General features: G+C 40.1%; 2 protein-coding genes across 3 annotated transcripts in view; one reads left to right on the forward strand and one right to left on the reverse strand.

Annotated features, from left to right (window-relative positions):
- The window catches only part of GALNT7 (polypeptide N-acetylgalactosaminyltransferase 7), a 97922-nt gene extending 93464 nt beyond the window's left edge, over positions 1-4458 (forward strand). For both annotated transcript variants that reach the window (XM_060778706.2, XM_060778705.2), the window contains exons 11-12: positions 727-855; positions 1572-4458. In XM_060778706.2, coding sequence (XP_060634689.2) covers positions 727-855; positions 1572-1709 — 267 coding nt within the window. In that variant the 3' untranslated portion in view covers positions 1710-4458. The remainder of the gene's footprint in view (positions 1-726; positions 856-1571) is intronic.
- A 3647-nt stretch (positions 4459-8105) lies between these two features.
- Positions 8106-13476, reverse strand: HMGB2 (high mobility group box 2). Its single transcript, XM_060778707.2, has 5 exons — positions 13328-13476; positions 12963-13145; positions 9596-9735; positions 9249-9423; positions 8106-8628 (listed from the first exon to the last, which is right to left on the reverse strand). Exons 2-5 carry the CDS (start codon positions 13110-13112, stop codon positions 8464-8466), a joined length of 630 nt encoding a protein of 209 aa, XP_060634690.1. The 5' UTR covers positions 13113-13145; positions 13328-13476; the 3' UTR covers positions 8106-8463.
- Positions 13477-22482: the final 9006 nt, after the last annotated feature.

The raw sequence follows: 22482 nt of genomic DNA on the forward strand, positions 1-22482 counted from the left end.
ATGGAGGGAGGGAAGGGAGAAGGAAGGAAAGACAAAAGGGAAGGAAAGAAGGAGAAAGAGAGAGGGAAGGAGGGAGGAAAGAGGGAAAGAAGGACAAAATAGCGGAATGGAGGGAGGGAGAAAGAGGGAGGGAAGGGAGGGAGGGAAGGGGGAAGGAAAAAGGGAAGGATAGGATGGTGTGAGAGAGGAGGGTCTGAGAAAAGAGCCCAAGGGGCCACATCTGGGCCCTGGACCTGGGTTTGCCCATATGTTCCAGAGAGACCACCTCTGCTCCCTGGAAGCAGGGGACTCACAAAGTACTGTCCGAAAATGGACTTGTGCACATGGAATTCAACAACTATGTTTCCCAGAGCATCCCTTTTGCGGAAAACCCTGTCACTGTAATATAATGTAATTACTAATGAACTTTTAGTGTGTTGTCCTATCAATATTTTATCATGTTGGCTATCCTTGCATTTCAGCATGGACTTTGGTTATTGCTGAAATGTTTTGCCTTTGTGTTTTAATACTTTTGACACCGAATCTGATCACATGAGCAGTTCAGCATTATTTTTTTCCATTAAATAACCGTCAATGAATGCTACTTAACATTCTTAAAGTAAAAGGCCAAGGCCAAGGAAGACATGTTTTCATGCATAGACATTGGTAGTTTTGCCATTGTTGGTGTAAAATAATGTTTCATGTGTTTGATTGTGGGGTTTTTGTTTGTTTGTTTATTTGCACTAGCTGTTCAGAATCAATGAAGCTAATCAACTGATGCAATATGACCAATGCTTGACTAAAGGACCTGATGGAACAAAAGTTGTGATTACACACTGCAATCTCAATGAATACAAGGAGTGGCAGTACTTCAAGGTATCTCACAAGTGTTCAAGTAGTTCAGATTTGTGATTGGAGTCAGGACAAACAGTAGGTTCACATGACTTACGTCACATTTGTTTGGATGTTGAGCCACAGAATTACCAATTAACCATTCTTTCATGGATCTCTTAAGGCATAGTTATATTAATTCTCCATCTTACATAGTCATAACTTAGATGAGATCAGACTGGAACAATGACACTAGCCCAACGCACATTTTGGTGCCTCAAATGTTAAACCTGTTTCTGGGGTATTGGGTTGTTGTAGGTTTTTCGGGCTGTATGGCCTTGTTCTAGAAGCATACTCTCCTGACGTTTCACCTGCATCTGTGCCAAGCATCCTCAGAGGTGGTGAGGTTTGTTGGAAACTAAGAAAATTGGGTTTATATATCTGGAAGGACCACAGATTTCTGGGTATATTTGGTCTGATTCCAAAAATGGTACCAGTTTTTTCCTATTAGTTCTAATTTTTGAGATCAAGAATATTTGCCATGTACAAATTCATGTGCTGTCCTATAAAAAATCATAACCATATCTAAGAAACTATGGCTAATGTGGGCTATCCATTGCGCTTTTCTGAATTAGCACCCCAAATCACCCCGGGAACCGGCCTAAAAACCAAGATACCAAAGATGTATTTTTGTGGTTGGGCTGTGTAATAGAGTTTGTGGTTAAGATGTAATGATGTTTTATTTGGCTTCTGTTTTCCAGAATTTACATAGATTTACTCACATCCCTTCGGGAAAATGTTTGGACCGTTCTGAGGTTCTGCACCAAGTGTTTCTTTCAGAGTGTGACTCCAATAAAGCAACACAAAGCTGGGAAATGAACAATATCCTTAGTGTGTAGACAAATGAATCTACCTACTGAAAAAATGAATTTGTCTAAGGACTGAAGATAGCCTGAAAACTGCTGCAAAACTTTGTACAGCTGAAGCCCGGAACCTCCTCATCGGGATGAAGGACCTAGGTGGACTGGGATAGATTTATCATCTGCAGTTAATGTTTACAAAAACTGCTCTTACCTTAAAACTTCTAATAGATGTTTACATCTCTTCTCTGTTTGTTTGTTTTAGGATGTTCTTTTATTTAAAAAAATTAGTTGATAGTATAATGTTTTTGACTTTGTTTCTGTTTTCTTGAAACAAAGCTAAAAGCTCCGGCTTGGATCCGAACCAGTGTGAGGTTGCTTCCACTTGTACAAGAGGGTATTTTGTGCTCCTGGTTTTGGTAGCAGCCCTGCCCCACTTCCAAAAGCCCCTCTCAAGGACCTTTTGGGCCGACTGTTTCAGTGGAGTAAAGGGCTGGGAATTGGCAACTTTCCGCCTGTGTGTAAGTGCCTTCCACTTGTACACAAGCAGGGGGATTGGATCCAAGCCTTTGTTGCTGTTTTTTGGGATTACACTCAGGGGTCTGCAGGCAGTTCTTTTTTCTTCAATGCTCACACTTGAATAAAAAGGTTAGAGTAACCAGACTTTGCTATATAACATAAACTTATCAACCTGTTGTACGTTGTTTTGATTTTTACATCTTACCAAGCACTGCCACAGGTTTTTTTTTTAGCCAAGGTGGCCTTCTTTTCAGTCATGCTGCTTTTTTTGGAAGGTGAATTTTTCAACGTATTTAGTGCCTCCTTAATTTGTCCTTGGTTCACAAGAAAAGCATTTGTCATAATATGGGTATGTCGAGGTGTCTCTTTTGGATCATAGTGAGTTAGTAACATCCTCATGTTAGAAAAATTGCCAGCATAACTATTGTACTCTTTATTCTATATCAATAAATAACTAACAGAGGCACAGATCAGGAATGCTGTGTAAGGACCAACATAGCAGTGGTGTATCTTTGGGACCTTTGAAAAAGGTTCCAGTTCATATACTGGGTAGCACTTAAATCCATGAACCACTTGTGATACAGCATTAAAGTGGCTAGTTTTGTTTTTTTATTTGTTTTTGCAATATCAAACTGAACCTGAAATTTAGCACTGATACAGTCAGCGGAAGTGAGTTCTGTATATTATAGCTCAACAGCAAAGCTTCCCTGCTGTATCATGTCTTACCAAATCTGGACATGTAGAAGCTCAAATATCTCAATGAAGAGTAAAAATGATCCAGTTCTTTCTGTTAAGGAAAATAAGTTGGCTGGAGATGAAATACTTTCAAAACTTTTTAAAAAGTCATTTTACCATCCTTCAGCGTTTAATGATTTATTGCCAATTAGATAGAGACTTGTGTGTAGATTAGAAATGAGCTGATGGGTAAAATGTTTATTTTGTGCAGAACTGACTTCAAATGCCATCTTTTCTTCGACATAATTAAGGGGATGTTTGAACCTTAGAATTTTCCTTGATACTTTCATTTTTGTTATCCTAGTTATCAAACTGTGCCATAACTTGAAGAAGAGAAAATCAACTTATGAAACTGTTAAAAAACTAGAAATGTGTTGTCGAAGGCTTTCATGGCCAGAATCACTGAGTTACTGTGCGTTTTTCAGGTTGTATGGCCATTTTCCAGAAGCATTATCTCCTAAAGTTTCACCCACATCGGTGGCAGACATCCTTAGAAGTTGGGGGGTCTGCCCTCAACTTCTGAGGATGCCTGCCATAGATGTGGGCGAAACATCAATGTTTCTGGAACATGGCCATATAACACTGAAAACGCTCAGCAACCCTCTAACTAAAAAAAATTGTATAATTTTATGCAGAAGAAAAACTATTTTGGGGAGAAATGTTCTTTCAGAAAATGTTTCATCTTGAATTTGACTATAGGTACCTCAGAGGTTTCAATGGGCTTATTGTGATATGGTGTCTCATTGTGCAGTTGGGGACACCTACTCAAGTTGGATTTAACATAACAAGAACATTAGTTTAAAATTAAATTTTAGGTAATCTGAATTAAATTGCATATATACCTTAGTTTGTGTTGAACTCTTCGATCATTTTATCAGCTTGTAAAATGGGGCAACAGAAGGCTAACATTTTGTCCAGTAGACCAGAAATACAGTTTTTTCTTGTCTGACACCATCCTTTTTAAGCCTCCTTTCAAAGTTGTGCATAATTCAGAACAGAAGAGAAAAAACTGGGAAAAAAAGGATACTAAAGGTATATATATGGGGCACATTTATTGTTTTTGTGTACAAAAACTGATTTTCTTTTATGTGTGACAGATATTAATTTAATCACATTACTATGCATAGATGAAAGAGATTGCACATAGATTGTGCGGGTGTGTATGCGTGAAGCGAATGTTGCGTGGAATTCCATTAAAATCCAATACTGTGTGTGAATATGGATCTGTAATTTTACACTTCAAATCTTACAAGAGAACAGAAGCTGTTACTCCTAATGACTTTTCCTACTGTAACCTGCTTTTGAAAAAGTAGATCCCATATCCTTGCTTTGTAAGTTGATCACTATGCATTTCTACACATTTTATAAATTTGATTTATGCAGATTTTGATACACTGTATGTTTCTGTAAAGATTGTAAAAAAATCCTCAAAGGTTTTACGAGGGATAAATCGGGAATCTTATGTATATCTCAATTCTGGATTGCTTGTTTTTTTAGGTGAGGCAAATAAATTTTAAAATGTGGGTTTATTATATATCTGCACTGAAAGCCGTTTTTCTTGGTAGTGAATATCTTTATACATGAACAATTGTTTAAATGATTTCATTTTTTTCATCCCCATGCTAAGTGTTGAGTGAGTATTCTGTAGTTCAGATGGAGAGAAAATGCCGGTCATGGATAATCCTACAGAATACCGATCTTTTTTTAAAAAAAACCTAGATGGGTGGTAAAAGGTCCACATACACCATTTTGTGCTTTTACCTTGCTAACAAATTCCAAGCTACAAAAAACATGTTCCACTTCTGATCCATTAAGGCTTAGAAGAGAAGCTAAGCAAGCCATTGTAGATCCTTGCATGCTGCTACTGGTTAAGGAAACCAATAACAAATGAACTCCCACATGTTAAGTCTTGTTTTCTTTATCAATACAGGACAATTATAGCAGTTTGGCACAACTTCAAACACTGTGACAAAAGCCTGTGAGATCATTGGAGCTTGTGATTTAATGAGGTTTTAAAATTTACCAAGCTCTAGTGTAGCTTTGGGGATCCTGTTTATCACACCAAGCTACAAATCCCAGGATTCCATGGGATCAAGAAATGGCATTTATAGTGGTATCAAACTAATCTAATAGTGCAATGTGAATAGTCAGTGCACATCCACAGCTGGGCGAGAACTGATATTCCAAAGGATGTAGATAAAAAATTGCAAATGCTAGCTTCCAGATAAAAGATCAAACTCAAAAGGCAACATAGAAATAAGACGGCGTTTCTTGCACTGCTACCCAAATAGTGCATCAAGGCTTTCTGTCAATAGAAGTTCTTTGAGGGGGCTATTTCCAAACCCATCCTTTCTGAACATGTAAAGGCTCAAGATCCTGTGTTATTTTGGAAGTGAAACAGGCTTAGCCCTGGTTAATGCTCGAATGAGATCCCCAGCAGATAGCAGGATAGAGGAAAGAAATAGAAATCACCCCTGAGTATTCCTTGCCTAAGAAACCCTATGAGGTTCATGAGGATTCAAGAAAAGCCTATTAAATTACGGTATTTTACAAATTAAACACCAAATCGACAGAAAAAGCAGTTCAATACACAGTAACGTTATGTAATAATGCCTGTATTTACAAATTTAGCACCCAAACATTGCAATGTATTGAAACAGCTGTGGATCCAGGTGGGAGGCAGACTGTTGGATGAGCGAAGTTTGGATAAGCGAGATTACTGTACAACCTGTCCTGCAATTTTTTTCTCTAAAATTTTACATTAACCTGTTACGACTTCTGAGTGATTAGGGTGACCCAACTAATAGGAAGAACATTTAGGACAACTGAATGATTGTGTTTCAATTATCTAGTTTTTATTTAAAACTTTTTAGCATATCTCATTTGTTGGCATTTAGGATGTGCACACTTCTGAAATTTAAAGTATGAAAGTACTGAAAGAGACTTTCCAATCAGATAAACTTCTCCACCTACGTTTCCGAAAACTGAACCAAAGGAACATTTTATGCAAAAACTAAATCAGTATTCTACAAATGTATACTAACTAAATATGAGGCAACAAAACGATAAAACCATTAATGGCATTGTATACCCCACCTGAAACAATAAGAGTGCAAACATGCTATCACACATATTCCTGAGATGAATCACTGTCCAAACAGTGCATTTGAGATATATCCTTTTTCTCATAGCCTTGCCAAAGGAAATTTGTGTTTTGTAAGTGGTTAAACCTATTAAAGAAGCCATTTTATGAATAGGCAACTACGTCCCCACCATTTTGCAGTGCAGCTGGATCAAAAATATGGACGTCTCATATGGTTGGCTCCCCACATTAGCATGTTTTACTTTGGAGGATTTGCTGTACTGCCAGATTTCACTCCTCCACCTTCCTATCAAAGACCCATCCAGATTTTAAACTCCATCCTCCCATCGCTCCCTTTCATTGAAGCCTTATCGAGTTCAACTCCCTTAGCCAAGCCGCACAAGCTGCAGCCTGAATGTAAAGCCCAGCCTTGGGGATCTACATTTTTCAGAAGGGCATTAAATTCAGGCCAATGCCTCCAAGAAATGACCAGCCAGGCTTTTGATAGGAAATAAACTTCTATATTTGGAGAGGGTTCTAGTTTCTTGCAAGTTATTTTGCTTTCACATTGGTTCTGTATCCCTGAGTCCTTGAATGTGAAGCACTGATTGTATTGTCGAGTTTTTAAAGTAAATATTTGTGGCGGAAACACCAGCATCAAGAGGTTCACAAGACTACTGTATCATGAAGCAGCAGCTTTTGCAATATACCCTATTTTCTTTTCCCATTTCCTAGGGATAGTATCAGTAACTTATATTAATGTATTTCTCCCAGTATTTAAATTGATTGTCATAAAAATCTAACCTTTTGCCTTCCCTGTCCTATTAGGTAAGAGCAGGATAGCCCTCTACATGGTGGGACTCCCTTATGATAAAGGTAGTTAACTTGTGAATGTATTTTGTTTAGTAATTCACCTTTTGTTTTTGAAACTTCCACTAGATTCCCCCCTATATGTCTTGGAAAGGGGGGGGGGGGATCCACTAGGAAAGACAGAAAGAGTAGTTCTGCCCTGAACTTTATACATTTTCTGATGTGTTGCGATTTCCAGCAGGCATTATGTAGGTATTTACAATTCTTAAAGGGATTATCCCACCTGTTTTGTTACTGTTTTCCCTGTACAATCATTTCCTTGAAAACCTGAGTCTTATTTTCAATTATAGCAGATACTGCAGGGGCACTTCTATAAAAGCTATGCTAGGATAATTTAAAAGACTTGAGATACAAATATGAACCACAGGAAAGATTTTTAAAAAATCAGGTCAACAGAGTAATCCCCAAACTAAATGGGAATCACTTTGGCGTTTGGACCAGAGAATCATCAACGAATGAAGAGTATGCATAGTCGTGGCACAAACTTACCTCAGATGGCTTTGGCATTTAATACTAACACTAAGATGGCAATAAAAACAAAATCGCACGTAGACAAGAGCATGGTCATGTTCAGTCTTTAAGCATGGAAGTAAAAATCCCCATAACTCCGATGGTACTGATGCTGATGCAATATGCCAGGTTTTCTACATGGCATTGCATTGGAGGCTAAGGGAAGTGGCCCAGGAAGAATCACAAGGTTGCTCAAACAAAGGCGGCTTACAAATGATGTACTCAACATTCTTTAAAGCATTTGTAGTATTGAAAGGCTTAATACAGTCAACCACAAAATTGCCTGAGAGAAATAAAGTACACACTACCTGGGTAAATAATGTGGCTATGCTACATCATGGCCGAACTCTAAATATCATCTGGCTTTCCAAGGCAAACTAAACATCTTCTCATTCATCCCAACAAGGTTCAGTGTTGTATTGCAATATCAATGACTTTCTAAACTGATGCCACCTCAAAAAAATGTTTCCCCCAGATTTGCACAAGATGCTTCATTAGGAAAGCCCTAATTCCTTACAAATTGTTATTCAAGAACCAGAGATAATGAAGAGGAATCCCCAAAATTACATATATGAAATTTGAAAAAGTAGATTGCAGCATATTTTTCATTTAAGATGTGGCAATATAATATTATTAACAACCTTAACGATGCATGTTTGGTTTATACTAGAATACTCAGTTGTTTCAGTCCTGAGTAAATTAACTGCAGTGTAACAAGATTAATGTACATCATTTTATTACAAAATTGTTAAAAAAAGTAATACAATGCAATAGTATGCAAGACAAGGTTGACTATTTCACTACCAATGCTTTTACTTCGCTCCAAATCAAGCAGTCACTGAATTTCAAAGAACCATTAAATATGCCAGAACATTTGCCAATATCAGCTTTGAAATCTAACAGTAGTGGCCATTTGCTACTACTTACATTTGAATACAGATCTCCCTACAGATAATCATATTACCTATACACAATTCTGTACAGTTTTTTAACTGAAGCTAACAATGAGCTGCACTCGACTTCACATTCTTAGCAAAATCATGGACTTTTGAGCACAAATCTTTACATCAGGTTACTTTACTCTTCATCTTCTTCTTCCTCCTCATCCTCTTCTTCTTCCTCCTCCTCTTCCTCATCATCATCATCCTCCTCTGGCTCTGCTTTCTTCTTAGAGCCTGTTGGCCTACCTGGGCCCTTCTTCCCTGCATCACTCTTATCCTTGGCACGATATGCTGCAATATCCTGCAGGATCAACAAGAACACGTGGGACTTACACAGGATCTTAATTTTAACCATCTTTTCAAATAGCAACCTTGTATCCCCAAACTTGCTGTACAAAATCTTCTGTATTAAGCCCTTTACCTCCCTGAACCATGTAGGAGTTAACTCATGCTTTCCTTCTCCTTCCAGGTACTGTAGAACATAAAACCTGGGAACTCAACTGCAGAAGCACTTTATTATAAGAGCTTTGTTTTGTCCATAATACATTTTTACTCATCAGTTTTTCCTTCAAGAGATGTTAGCCATATATCATAATGTGCAATACAAAAGATCAGCTCTTAAATGCTTAAGCGATAAAGCAAACTAGCACAGTTTGGGTTTTTTTTTTATATCTATCTAATGAAATATGTCTGGGAATGGGAAATACAAAATTCATTTATTTTTCACATACATCTTGTACACAGGACCTGACGATTTTAATAATTGTATGAAACAAAGTATGCATACATGGAAGCACCTGAAACCAAAAGTGTCACTACCTCAGCCACTCAGATAATTTTGGATACTGCAATATTTCAGAATTCCAGATAAGGAATGCTCAACCTGTAACTGAAAAACCAGAGGAATTGCTTTTATTTTACCTTGTCATATTTCTCCTTCAGTTTTAATGCCTTCTGCTCAAAGGGTAGCTTATCTTTCGCTGTCTGCAAAGACCACATTTCGCCTAATTTTTTTGCTGTATCCCCAATGGACAAGCCTGGGTGGTCACTTTTTATCTTTGGACGATGTTCAGAACAAAACAAGAAGAAAGCAGATCTAAAGTGAAGGAAAAAAAGGTTTCACAGCCAATGTCAACCTCCAGGACACCCAAGCATCAAAAACTGCTGTGTTTTCACTGATCCGGATCCTGAACCAGGTTCAGAATGACAAGTGGTTCAGTGAAAAATCACCAAATACAGCTATACACAATTGAAGATAATGAACTTACGGAGGTCTTTTGGGAGCATTTGGGTCCTTTCTCTTCTTCATTCCTTTAGGGGGAATATAGTTCTTCATCTCTCTATCGTATCGGGCTTTGTCACCTTTTGCCATGTCTTCAAACTTGCCCTTTTCTTTTGCAGACATTGTCTATGGGAAAGGGTAAAATGAGAATGCACACATTTAAAGTGGACATCAAACCATTCCGTATTTTGAGCTTCTGAAGGACAAAACCCTCTAGGTTGGGCATGGTCAAACTTCGACCCTCCAGGTGTTTTGTATTTCCAGTTCCCACAATTCCCGGCCTCAGCCCTTTGTTTAAGTAGCTGAGGGGGAAAAGAAAAGGGCCTGAGGCCATGAATTGTGGGAGCTGGAAGTCCAAAACACCCAGAGAGCCGAAGTTTGACCATGCCTGACCTAGGTTATATTGCAAGCCAGTCTTGTTATCCAAGATGCTACTAGGACTGGAGAGCCTAGGAATCTACAATTAATCCTCCTGCCCCATTAATTTATTTATTAACATAGTACTTTATATTTGTTTGCTGATGTTGACTTTAGGGCCCTACAACCAGATGTCGACTTAAAAAGCAGCAACTTCCTTCTAAGAGCGACCACAAGAATGACTTGAATGTCAAGGAACTGTTGCAGAACTGTTTACCATCAAAACAGTTGCTAGCTATTAGATCAGGTTCAGACAAACATAACCCTTCACTACATATTTCTTCTAAAACTTCTGTATTGTACATTTTATATGTTGCAAGCCACCTTGGGTCTGCTTGCACAGGAATGCGGGGTAAAAAAAACTTAATTAAATAATAAAATAAGTCTTTTGTGAAGAATGGGCAAGGAGCGTCAGCAAAACACTCCAAGTACTGCTTTTTTCAGGCTGCTGGGAGAATGAAGTAAATTCCTTATGTGACTGAAACCTAGTAATTTAATATGCTTGGGGATTAGTAAAGTAATGCAAATTTGCAGCAACATTTTTGGTAATAAGTTATTTACAATAATTATTAAAACTTTTTAATAGTGAAAGCACTAAGATTCAAATTTTCAATCAGGGGAGATCATCCATTTCTAACACAATTGGGTGCTTTATCAGTCTTGAGAGAAATGACCTGTTGAAAAGACTAGTTCTCAAAACAAGTCCTTACAATATTTAGCTTTCATTGATTATACATGCTCACTCAGAACAAAGTTCCAAAAAAAACTTAATGTGGGACTGAAACACTCAAAGGGATCTTTTGTAGCAGCTGAGGGAAAGATACATTGTGGCTTGCACTTTCCCAGGCATGTAATGCAGTTTTAACTGCCTTATAGGGGTCTATACCCTGAGCATATAAAGGACATTTCAAATTGCATTATAAGGCAGTGTACATGGGGCCTTCGTTACATTCAAAGGTGCTACAAGATTCCTTTGCACACCTATGTTCCCCAAGCAACACTTGAGGAAGCTCCCCAAACCAGGGTGCAACATTTATCTACAGATTCATCTATCCCTGGCATAAAAATTAAAAGTAATTCCAAAGATAAGCAGATTCTGCCTATTTATATAAAAGACACCATTCTTCTCCCCACAGGGAGAAAGACAGGCTTGAAGTAAATAAGAGTTCAGGCATCAATTCCAACTTATGATATTGTACAACATACTATATAATACTAATAGTATAATATACTGGTAGTGTATTATATCTATTGTGGTCTAATAATATAGTACAAAATAAGAATATAACAATTATATATTACATGCAATTACTAATACTCCAGTACAGCAGTATAGTATAATAGTTCTCAACCTGTGGGTCCCCAGACGTTTTGGTCTACAACTACAAACCCCAACTGTTAGGATTTCTGCAAGTTGAAGGCCATCTGGGGACCCACTGGTTGAAAACCACCACTATAGTACAATATAATGCATAATACTAATATTATACATGGAGTCACCTCTGGCTGAGAAAGGCGGTATACAAATGTGGTAAATAAAATAAATATTGTGTTATGCTAATAATATATAGTATATTCATATACTGATAATATTTTAATGCATTACAATATAATACTAATATTGTAGTAGTAATTTTAATATATTAAATATAGTTACTACTGATAATATATAATAATAATGCTTTATTTATATCCCGCCACCATCTCCCCAAGGGATTTGGGGTGGCTTACATGAGGTCAAGCCTAACATCACATCAAAAAAAAGCAATAAAACAATAAACAAAATAAACAATACAATTAATATAACTCACAAGTAGACAATAACACAAGAATTTAAAAACCTATGGCTGAGCCAGATGTAATAGTTAAAACTTTAAAAATAAATGCTGGACATGAACATCTATTAGGAGGGTTTTAAATCAAAAGTAAAGAGCAATCCAATGGGTAATTAAAGTGCTTCTCAGAGTATTTGCAGGGGAATTGTTTCCTTTATTCAGGGAAGGCACACTGGACCAGCGAGGTTTTCAGGCTCCTCCTAAGGACTGCTAATGTGGGGGGCTTGTCTGATATCCTTGGGGAGTGAGTTCCAGTCAAGGGGCAACCATGGAGAAGTCTCCCTCGTCTCCACCAATCGCGCCTGTGAGGGAGGTTGGAGCGAGAGCATGGCCTCCCCAAATGAACGTCGTGTGGGTTTGTACACAGAAATTTGGTCACGCAGGTAGGCGGGTCCCAAACTGTATATTGTTTTATTATTGTATACTTAAGTTGTACTTTTTTAATGTGAGTCGTTTTAAGGGCCCTTGCACAGCGCCCTATATCCCGTAATATCAAAGCAGAAAATCCCACATTATCCCAGGTCAATGCAGATATTGTGGGATTTTCTGCCTTGTTATTCTGTGATATAGGGCTGTGCGGAAGGGCCCGGAGTCGTCTTATGGAGAGACAAAGCATGATAAAAATAATCCCCAGCGAATATCAAGGGGGCGTTGCATTCCAGAACCTTACCAAACTTTCAAAAATTTTATCTCCTTCCCTTCTCCCCCTATTGTTTTCCCGCCTTTAAAAATGATGAACGTAAAAGGTATAAATGAATGAGCTTTGACTTTCTTTCATAAGGCGGCAGTTAAAACGCGGCGGCTACGGAAGGAAAAAAAAAACACCGTCCTTCCCGCCTTTTAAGCCCTTGGGCGGCAACTGGAAGGAAAGCGAGAAGAGGGAGCGCGCGCGCGCAGAGGGAAAAGGGCGGAGCGAGCTCGAGGGGAGGGGGGAAAGGGGGCGGGGCTTGCGGCAAGGGCGCGAGGCGAGACTTGCAGAGGAGCTCGAGGCGGGTGGGCGGGGCTTGCGGAGGGGGGGAGCGCGAGGCGAGTGGGCGGGGCTTGCGGGGGGAAAGCGCGAGGCGAGGGCCGTTGGGGCCTTCTCTTTTTCCCTCTCTTTACCCGCCATCGCTCGGAGCACTTCTTGGAGAACTCGGCGAAGTTGACCGAAGAGTCCGGGTGCTTCTTCTTGTGCTCTTCGCGGCACGTCTGGACGAAATACGCGTACGAGGACATCTTGCCCCGAGGCTTGTTGGGGTCGCCTTTGCCCATGGCGCCGGAGCCCAACGGTCCCTCAAGTGAGGGCTGTAAAAAATAAAAGGAAGGGGGGAAAACAAAATGGAGATTTAAAAGGGGGGGAGGGAGAGGGAGGATTATTTCCCGCCCAAATTATTTCCTCACAGCCGCCTGCTTCTTTTATAATCGACCCAGAATTCATTCTACGCTAAATATACAAATGCACCCCTTCGCAGCCTGGCCCCTTTTACCTTAGTCGCGGTGACGGAAGTAAACCAGGAGCCCTTCGCGAGCACCTCCGCCTTCCTTCTCCACAGCCGAACGAGTCGCTCCCAACGCACTCAGCAGCCTCTTGTTTTCCACAGTCCTACCCGCCACAGCAACTTGACCCTCAAAGCTTTCTACTCCAAGGCCCGCCTCTACTGCCCTCCGGTTGGCTGCCGGCTGGATTTGAACCTCTCCAAGCCACGCCCTCTTCCTTTCCCGGATTCCGATTGGTTCATACATTTCCTGACGTCACCGACGCCGCTAGCTAGGCTAGGTCGAGAAAGGGGCGGGGAGAAGGAGATTGGGGTGGGCTAGTTGGCGCTTCATACCCGTTGAAACCGGTTAGGGAGTGAGGAGAGAGGGGGACCCAGAGCCCGCCTCCGATTGAAAAAAAACAGCCCCCAAAGCCGCCTCCTATTGGCCGAGGAGAAAATCCCGGGCTGCTATTGGCCAGTGGCAGGCGAACTAGCGTGGTTTAAAAATACAAAGAGGGAGGGGGGAAGGGGGAGGGAGGAAAACAAAAAGAGTTCTGAGAGTTTTGAAAAAACAGATGCGGGTGGCGACACTTGGTTGCATTCAAGGAAAGCGGGGCGGGCGGGCGCTTTTCGTGCGCCTTCCTCGCTTTGGTTGCAAAATGGAGGGGCTCAAGTTGTTGTGTAACTTTCTTCCCTCTCTTGTTGTTCTTCACAAACCCAGGCTGGGTTTACAAGGCAGTCTTATGCCAGATTTGATCCAGTTTGACACCATTTTCCACTGCAATGGGAATAGTTGTACTTTTAATGAGGTGCCAGCACTCCTTGAGCAGAGAAAGCTAACGCCCTCGCAAAGCGGTATCAAACTGCGTCAATTCCGCAGTGTAGATGCCCCTCGACCCTCTCAAAAGGCTTCCCTGTGTTGACCAATACAAGGAAGAAGGCGCTTTGAAGCCCTCAAAAGCTATTTTGTGTTATTTTTCCGCCTTGGGCTTTCAGGGAGGAGTTTTCTCCCGCCTTCCTTCGTTTCCTCCTTCGTGAGGTTGGAAAACAACCGACGAAACGCTTGGCTGCCATTGAAAAAGTGCTTTTCCGCCCGCCACGAAGGCTGTAGAAACCACTAAGGCCTAGAGACACTCTCTCAGCCCCAAAAGTAGGCCAAGGCAGCCTTAGCTTCGCCATAAAGGCACACAACAGCAACCACCCACGGAGGAGCTCTGCCCTGCTATTGAGGCAGCCTTGCGCGGGATTTTCCTCAGGGCTCTCGCCACCTGTTGCTGCCTCTCTGGCTGTTTTTTTCCCCTCCTTCGTTTCTCCAGCTGTCGCCTGCGTTAAAAACCTGGTTCCTAGAGGCTGGCTCCATTATTTACTCCCAGCAAGCTTCCTCTCTCTGCTTTGGGCCTCCAAGTGAAGAAAGTGGGAGAAAAAAGCATCCCACAGAACTGGTTCCCAGGAAGAAGAGAATAAATAAAATAATTGCAAGTATATTGAAAGCATGTGGACAGTTTCCACAGAAAGTAAAAAAAAAAAATCCGACTACCAGTATTTTTTTTAAAACCCTCTTAAATCAGGACAGTAAATAAAGAACAACACTCAGAAAACGGGAATTCTAGACTAGAAACAATCAGGGCCAGCTAACACCTCCAAACAAAGGATTTCCCCAGGCCAGAGCGATGTGCAGACATGCATTGTCATGAAGGAGACGGATTCCCGCTGTCAGCGTCCCATGATGTTTGCTCTGGATGGCTCTGCGAAATTTCTTTGTGATCTCACAATATATTCTGTACCCATATTGTCACAAGCTGTCATGACATTATATCCTCTTTATAAAGTGAAACGATTTCATGATTATTATTATTTATGTCGTGTCAGGAGCGACTTGAGAAACTGCAAGCCGTTTCTGTTGTGAGAGAATTGGCCATCTGCAAGGACGTTGCCCAGGGGACACCCGGATGATTTTTGATGTTTTATCATCCTTGTGGGAGGCTTCTCTCATGTCTCTGCATGAGGAACTGGAGCTGATAGAGGGAGCTCATCCGCCTCTCCCTGGATTCGAACCTGCAACCTTCAGTCCTGCCGGCACAGGGGTTTAACCCACTGCGCCACCGGGGGCTCCTGGTGATTTCATGGTGAACAGCAGCAGCTTTAAGACCCCTAACATTTAACTAGGGTATTACAGTGCAAACTTCTCACTTGGAGGGAAACAGAATGAGGACACTCATCTCTAACCTTGACCACAATGCCAGGCAATGAGCTACTGGCGACTGGCACAGCTCGTTTGCTTCTGCTGGCTTCTCGCTACACGGCAATGATACCAACCTCCTTTGAGAAAATTCCCTGCGAGAGCTACATACCTTGCAACCTTACTTTCTGGATAACCCTTGTATAAGCTCCACTTGCCTAGTTTCCAACAGACCTCACAACCTCTGAGGATGCCTGCCATAGACATGGGTGAAAGAAAATAATACTTCTGGAACATGGTCATACAGCACGGAAAGCTCACAACAACCCAAATATAGACCTCACTAGCCCCTCGATCAGCAGGCCTTGCTATATTTCCACAAGCCTTGCTATATTTCCACAAACCAAGAAGCAGACTGGAGAGGTGTGTGGATATATATTTATACACAAGCCTGTAGCCAAGGGAGTGGTTTAGGGGTTCAAATTTTTCAGGTAAAAAAAAACTTTGTTTACTTCTGAATTTTAGCTGGTTAACCAATAGTCACCAAAAAAAAGTACAATCAGAGTACAACTGGTGCTTGGCTGAAACCCTCTTGCTAATTCACATGGGAAAGTGTCTTGATGTAAGCTGTCATGATAAAGGAAATAAAGCTGAAGAAAACAGAAAGAAAGTTAGGTCAATAATGGAAACAATTGTCCTTTGTGGCCAACCAGAACTGACTTAAAGAGGGAGCAATGATTCCGGATCTTTTGCCTGTGAAGAACCTTTGTACAATGATGGTAATTTCAGGGTCTTGTTGAGATCGCGGGCCAGATCAGGAGACACTGAGCTGAAAAGCCATCTTGGGAAAAAAGTTTAAACCCCTCCCCATTTTTTTTCTTGGCTACGGGCCTGTCCATACACCTTACCACCAAAAAGCGGCAGCAACATTCCCCTTGAATGTCTGCCCTTATGACACACAACCACATAACTTCAACATAGCACAGATTTATACTATTACTTACTTTAGTCCTCTTTGCAGATTCAATAATTTTATTTATTATTATTATTATTATTAGACAGACTCTAAACGGCTGGTACCATTGAGGCTTTCTGATGCTGAGCACTGCATTCTGGGAAATGTAGTTTAGGGCAGGGCCTTTTGCATTCTCTGCCAGGGGATCTCGCCTTCCCGAACTACATTTCTTGGGATGCTGTGTTCTCAGTCTCCTACCAAAGTTTTCTAGTTCTACCCCCAGTGCCTTCCTTATGGCATTCGGGCCAAAGAAAAACAAGATTGGGTTTTAAAACACTTTGCTTTATATTGGCTTTACCAAAATTGCTTAATGCTTATACTGAAAATTAAACTGACCTTGGGAAGCATCCAAATCCAAACAAAAGCCTACATTTTGCAAAGTGCTTAAGCATTATAATGTCCATTACAGGAATGATATAAAATAATACAAATACTGTCCTTACATTTTGAAATCTCCAGAGAAGAAGACTCCACCACAGTCCAAGGCAGTGTAATCCACTGCCAAACTACTGTCAGGAAGTTCTTCCTAATGTTTTCTGTGGAATTTATTTTCCTGTCATTTGAATCCCATTGTTCCATTGTGTCCTAGTCCCCGAAGCAGAGGAAACAAGCTGGCCTCCTCTCCAATGTGGCATCCTTTCTGATATTTATACATGGCTATCTTGTCTCTTCTCAGCCTTCTTTTCTCCAAACTAAGCTGGCTGCTCATCGTCGGCTTCCAAACCTTTTTTGAGCATCCTTCTCTGAGTTTAGAACAGCATTGATCTAAGAGGCAATGACAGAGCAGCATTTACATACATTTGTGGTTTTTACTTGTGTGGATTACATTATTCATATCCTCTAGGAAGCTCTGTGAATTTATGGTCAACTTCTTCCAGTCATACAGGAAGACTAGGTATCCTTAAGTCCTCCACAATACCACGGTCAATTTCTAATGGGAGTTGACCCTCAAATTGTACTGGAAGACATAGAAATTCCTAGAGAGATGGTTTTTCGCTTACACTGTGACCCTATGCCTCCAACCCCCGTGATTTTAAAATAGTGCATTTAAAATTAAGGTTGTGGTCCCAATACACCACTAGAGAAGTGTACGGACTCTGAATATTCAAGTTTGAATCTCTGCTCAGCCACAGAAAATCACTGGGTGACCATGAGTAAGTTATACTCTCTCAGGCACAGATAAAGGTTAAGGCAAATCTCTCTGAACAAATCTTGCCAAGAAACTTCCATCATGCTATTGCCATAAATAAAAAGCATCTTGAACACAGCAAGGACAAGCAATCCGGCACAGTCAATGACCTAAGACATTTCTATAACTTTTTAAAAAGGTACATGCTCCATATCTGCACTGATAACGGGATCTGATTTTAAGTGTTTTCTCTAATAACAAAGAAGCATTAAGATTTGCTATGTTCAAGTGCTTCTCTGCTAAATATCAAAAGTAGCATGTAATGGAGCTTTTCACAGGGAATTCTATTCATTTCACAGGTTATATGGAAATAAAACAATGAAATCCCACCAAATTATGTTCATCTTCACACCAGAGCCCTTGAGCTATGATTAAAGAAACAGGTTTATTCTTTATTCTTGGTATTAAGATTAAGCCTAACTGTTTCTCAAAGGAAAGAGTTTCATTCTTTTTTCATAGTATTTCTTTCCTTGCAGAGCTGCTAGTCATAATTGAAAATCTGATTTTTTAAGACAGTAAACTATTTAGGAAGTAAATCTAAATTTTGCAATAAAAACATGTTAACATGTAGCTTTGAGAGTAATAGAAGAAGTGAGGTATGTGAAAGTTTTCTTCGTTGTTACATAATGTTCCTGTGAAAAAACAAGCACCTGGATCAGCCAAAGATCTCTAACCACAGGCAGGTTGATAGTGAAAGACACACATTTCCATATATAGTTTGGTTCCAAGCTGCCTATAGCATTAAAAAATAAGCACCGGCACCTTGAATTGGATGGAAATTATAGCAAAAAAAAAAATCAATTTCAAAGTTGTTTTATGTTCCAACCAGCAAAATCTGTGATAGCTGGACTGAGCACCAACGCTTCCAAGGTATCTTCTTTTTTACACAGCTTATTGCAGAGTAATGCAAATAAAAATAAAATTTCTGATCTCAGACGTTTGCTGTGCAGGTTCATACAAAACTGGGAAGGGAAGAGAGGAGGGGAGTAAAGAATTAAAAAATGAATACAAATAAATACAGTTACACATATTTAGGTAGACTTCATTTCAGTCAGGATGGGAGACACAAGTCCTCAAATATTTTATCACGTGCATCTGTATTTTATCTTGGTTTTAAACATGGCCATTTTGAAAATTGCAGTTTCCAGCAATGAAATCCACTTCTAAATTAGTTCATTTTTAAGTCTAATTTCTGAAATGTTTAGATCTCTCTGTCTCTCCTCTCTCACACACACATGTTCTGTTTAAGGTATATAGACAGTTCGGCTGTAGAAATAGCCGGGAAGTCTAGAATTTACACTGCTACTAACATTAATCAACACATTTGATCTATAGGAATAAGGGCCCTTCCACAAAACCCTATATCCCAGAATATCAAGACAAGAAATCCCACATTATCTGAGTGTGGACTCAAATAACTCAGTTCAAAGCAGATATTGTGGGATTTTCTGCCTTGATATTCTGGGATATAGGGCTGTGTGGAAGGGCCCTAAGATGTCTTATATTGCTCAAAGACCATTGGAACTAAGATATTAAGAACTTAAACTGCAAGCATCTGATTGTAATCTCCAGATATCATTTTCTCCAGGGCCATTTCTGACTTATGACTATATCACAGGGTTTTGTCAAAATTTATCCAGAAGTTTGCCATTCGTTTTCTCTGAAGCTGAGACAGTGTAATTTGGCTAATAATACCCAGTGAGTTTCATGGCTAAGCAGGTATTTGAACCCTATACTGGATCCTTAGTTCTTTTCAGGACTAGTAAAAATCATGGTTTGGTATTATGGAATCATAGAATAAGCACTGGAAGAGACCCATGAGCCATCTAGTCCAACTCCCTGAAATGCATGAAAAGCACAATCAAAGCTCACCTGACAGATTGCCACCCAGCCTTTGTTTAAAAGCCTCCCAACAAAAAAAGAGCTTCAGCACACTCTGAGGCAGTGAGTTTCACTGTTTAATAGCTCTCATAGTCAGGAAGTTCTTCCTTATGTTCAGGTAGAACCTCCTTTCACGTAATAATTCCTGTATTTTCAAGGGAACATCTCTGGTGGTTCTGAAATGCATTCAAGAGTAATGATGTTCCTCATAATTGCTTTATGCCTTGAACCTGAACTACTTAAGAGTACAGATGGGATTTTGGCGCAAAAGATCACCACTCTTGGCAAAAACCCATTGATCTGGACGTTGTTGAAGGAAAGGTGTGCTGACTTGCCTATCTATTTCCATTCAAACATCAAAGCAGGATTCACACTCATCCAGGCCTGGAATAGCCGACAGAGAAAAGTTCAAGGGCAGGAGCCCGAAGATGGTAGAAGAAGAGCAATCAGCTCAGGAATAGGCTGTATGTCACAGCCAAATGAAAACAAGGAGGCAGGTGTTATTTATTTCAGCATTTATGCCCACTTTTTAGGTCCTGGAGCAGAATTAGCATCTCAGACTTGGGATCTAAATTTAAGATAAACTAGGAATAAAGTTAGGAAGAATGTAAGTTTTTTTTTTAAAAAAAAGTATTGATTTGTCTCTTGTTTAAATATATTACTTTATATTCCTTTCTTCTGACCTGGAACCAGGAATAGTTACAGGCCTCTCCAAGGGTGTGTCTACACTGCAGAATTAATACATTTTGACATCTCTTTAACTGCTGTGGTGCAATGCTATGGAATCCTGGGAATTGTAGTTTGGTGAGGCACCAGCACTCTTTGGTAGAGAAAGCAAAGGCTCTTGTAAAACTACAAATTCCATGAGAAAGACCTCTCTTGTGCCTTCTTCAAATGTACCTAGGAAGATGCTGAGGTTAAGAGATGACCCATCTCCAAGCGTCTTGAAACTTTTGCACGCTTATGTTCTTTCAGGTAATCTAAACTTAAGTATTTTTTACTGGGAATATGTCAAGTTAACCCTAAAAATTCAAAACTGTAAAATTTACATTATCAACACCCTTAAACAAGGGTGTCTTAGCCTGACTTTGTCTTTTGTTTCTTTTACAGGACAACAAACTGCTTAAGAACGTACAAAACAAGAAGTTAAAAAAATCCAAAACAGAGAATATAATTTTTAAAAGCCTAGCGTATAGCTTTTCTGGCCTTAGAGATTATTTTTCCCACATCTAGAGAAAGTTTATTTTTAACACAGAAATTGCATGCACTTGACATTTCCTAAGTATTTGTGTCCCCATTTTTCTTTTTTCTTCCAAGCATTTTGCTTTCGCCCGGACGCTTTTCAATGTTTCCAAGCAACTGTCTCTGTAAACAATGTTTCTTCTAGGCTGGATAGTGCACAGAAAACGTCTTTCGGTTGAAGCATTGCTTTAAATACTAGAAAGGGCACCTTCTGAACAACAGTTTGATCACTTTTCAAGTGAAATGCAACAAAATGCTAGATCTCAAACAGTGGCTAACGATGGAGTCCCAATCACAGACTTATTGAAGTATCACATTAAAATTCAATTTTCTAAAGAGAGACTTCCTGTGTTCTTTGCTGTCATATTTTACTTGCTGGGAGATAAAGGCAGCTACTGAAAGAAAACATTGCATAAATTTTCAGCTCCTTCCAACTCATCAAGACATGGCGTGCATCTACACTCAGGCATGTAGCCGGGGGGGGGGGGGGGGGCGCTTGAGGGGCTTTGCCCCCCCTCCGAAATTCTCATGGTGGACCGCAAGAAGGCCTTACTGGTGCATTATTTAAACTGTTATGTTTATTCATATCATGATCTGATTACCATACTAAATATATCCCATATGCATGGGGGTATTGGGGTAACAATACAAAAGGTTTTGCTAGGGTAAACCCTCTTTCACTCAGACACAGCCCCCCCTCCCCGAATCAAAATCCTGGCTACGGGCCTGTCTACACTGTAGAATTAATGCAGCTTGTCACCACTTTAACTGCTGTGGCTTAATTTATCCACTTCCGAAAATATGGCATTTCTCTGCATTTTCTAGGTGCTCCAGCACAACTCTATAGTATTATTGGGCCAGACGTTCTTAATTTCAATAGGCTTCACTATTATCTACAGTTTTGCATATCCATGCAAAGTCCAGAAATGTATTTCCTGTGGATACAGGGGTTATACTATAATACAGTTCTACCTGCACAATCTTTCTTGACAGTAGGACAGAGGCAATGAATGTAAAACTGGCAGGTACATATGGGAGCAGACAATTTCAAAAAAATAACTTGGTTTTAAGATGTTTGAGACCAATACTTAGTACAGTAAATCCAGAGACAAATGAAAAATCTAAGGCCCCTTCTACACTGCCCTATATCCCAGGATCTGATCCCAGATTATCTGATTTAAACTGGATTATATGAGTCTCCCCTGTTAGATAATCTGGGATAAGAAGATAATCTGGGATCAGATCCTGAGATATAGGGGCAGTGTGGAAGGAGCGTTAGTTGATGGATCAAGATCCCAGTTAAATTGAAGGAATGACCATTAGCTTGTAAAAGGTTAGGAATATTTTGAATGAGCAAAAGAGAAGGGAAAATACACCCCCACATTCATGTGCAAGTTACTTTTTAAAAAAAATTGAGGTGTAAATTAAGGACTAAAAGTAAAGTCTGTTCTCTAAACATCAAAATTATTATCTTGAATGTAACCTTTAAGAGTATGGGGCCGTGGTGGTGCAGCGGGTTAAACCACTGAGCTGCAGAACATGCTGATCGAAAGGTCGGTGGTCCGAATCCACAGATGGGGTGAGCTCCCGTTTTTAGTCCCAGCTTCTGCCAACCTAACAGTTTAAAAACATGCAAATGTGAGTAGACGCTTCAGCAG

This window comes from Anolis sagrei, chromosome 5 (genome assembly GCF_037176765.1).
Source record: "Anolis sagrei isolate rAnoSag1 chromosome 5, rAnoSag1.mat, whole genome shotgun sequence".
Taxonomy (NCBI): Eukaryota; Metazoa; Chordata; class Lepidosauria; order Squamata; family Dactyloidae; genus Anolis; species Anolis sagrei.

Coding starts and splice junctions, on each gene's coding strand:
- HMGB2 (XM_060778707.2), bottom strand. CDS start 13,112: ATGGGCAAAGGCGACCCCAACAAGCCTCGGGGCAAGATGTCCTCGTAC. Junction 9,424..9,595: donor AATGCTCCCAAAAGACCTCC/GTAAGTTCATTA, acceptor CCTTCACTTTAG/ATCTGCTTTCTTCTTGTTTT. Junction 8,629..9,248: donor TGAAGGAGAAATATGACAAG/GTAAAATAAAAG, acceptor TTGATCCTGCAG/GATATTGCAGCATATCGTGC.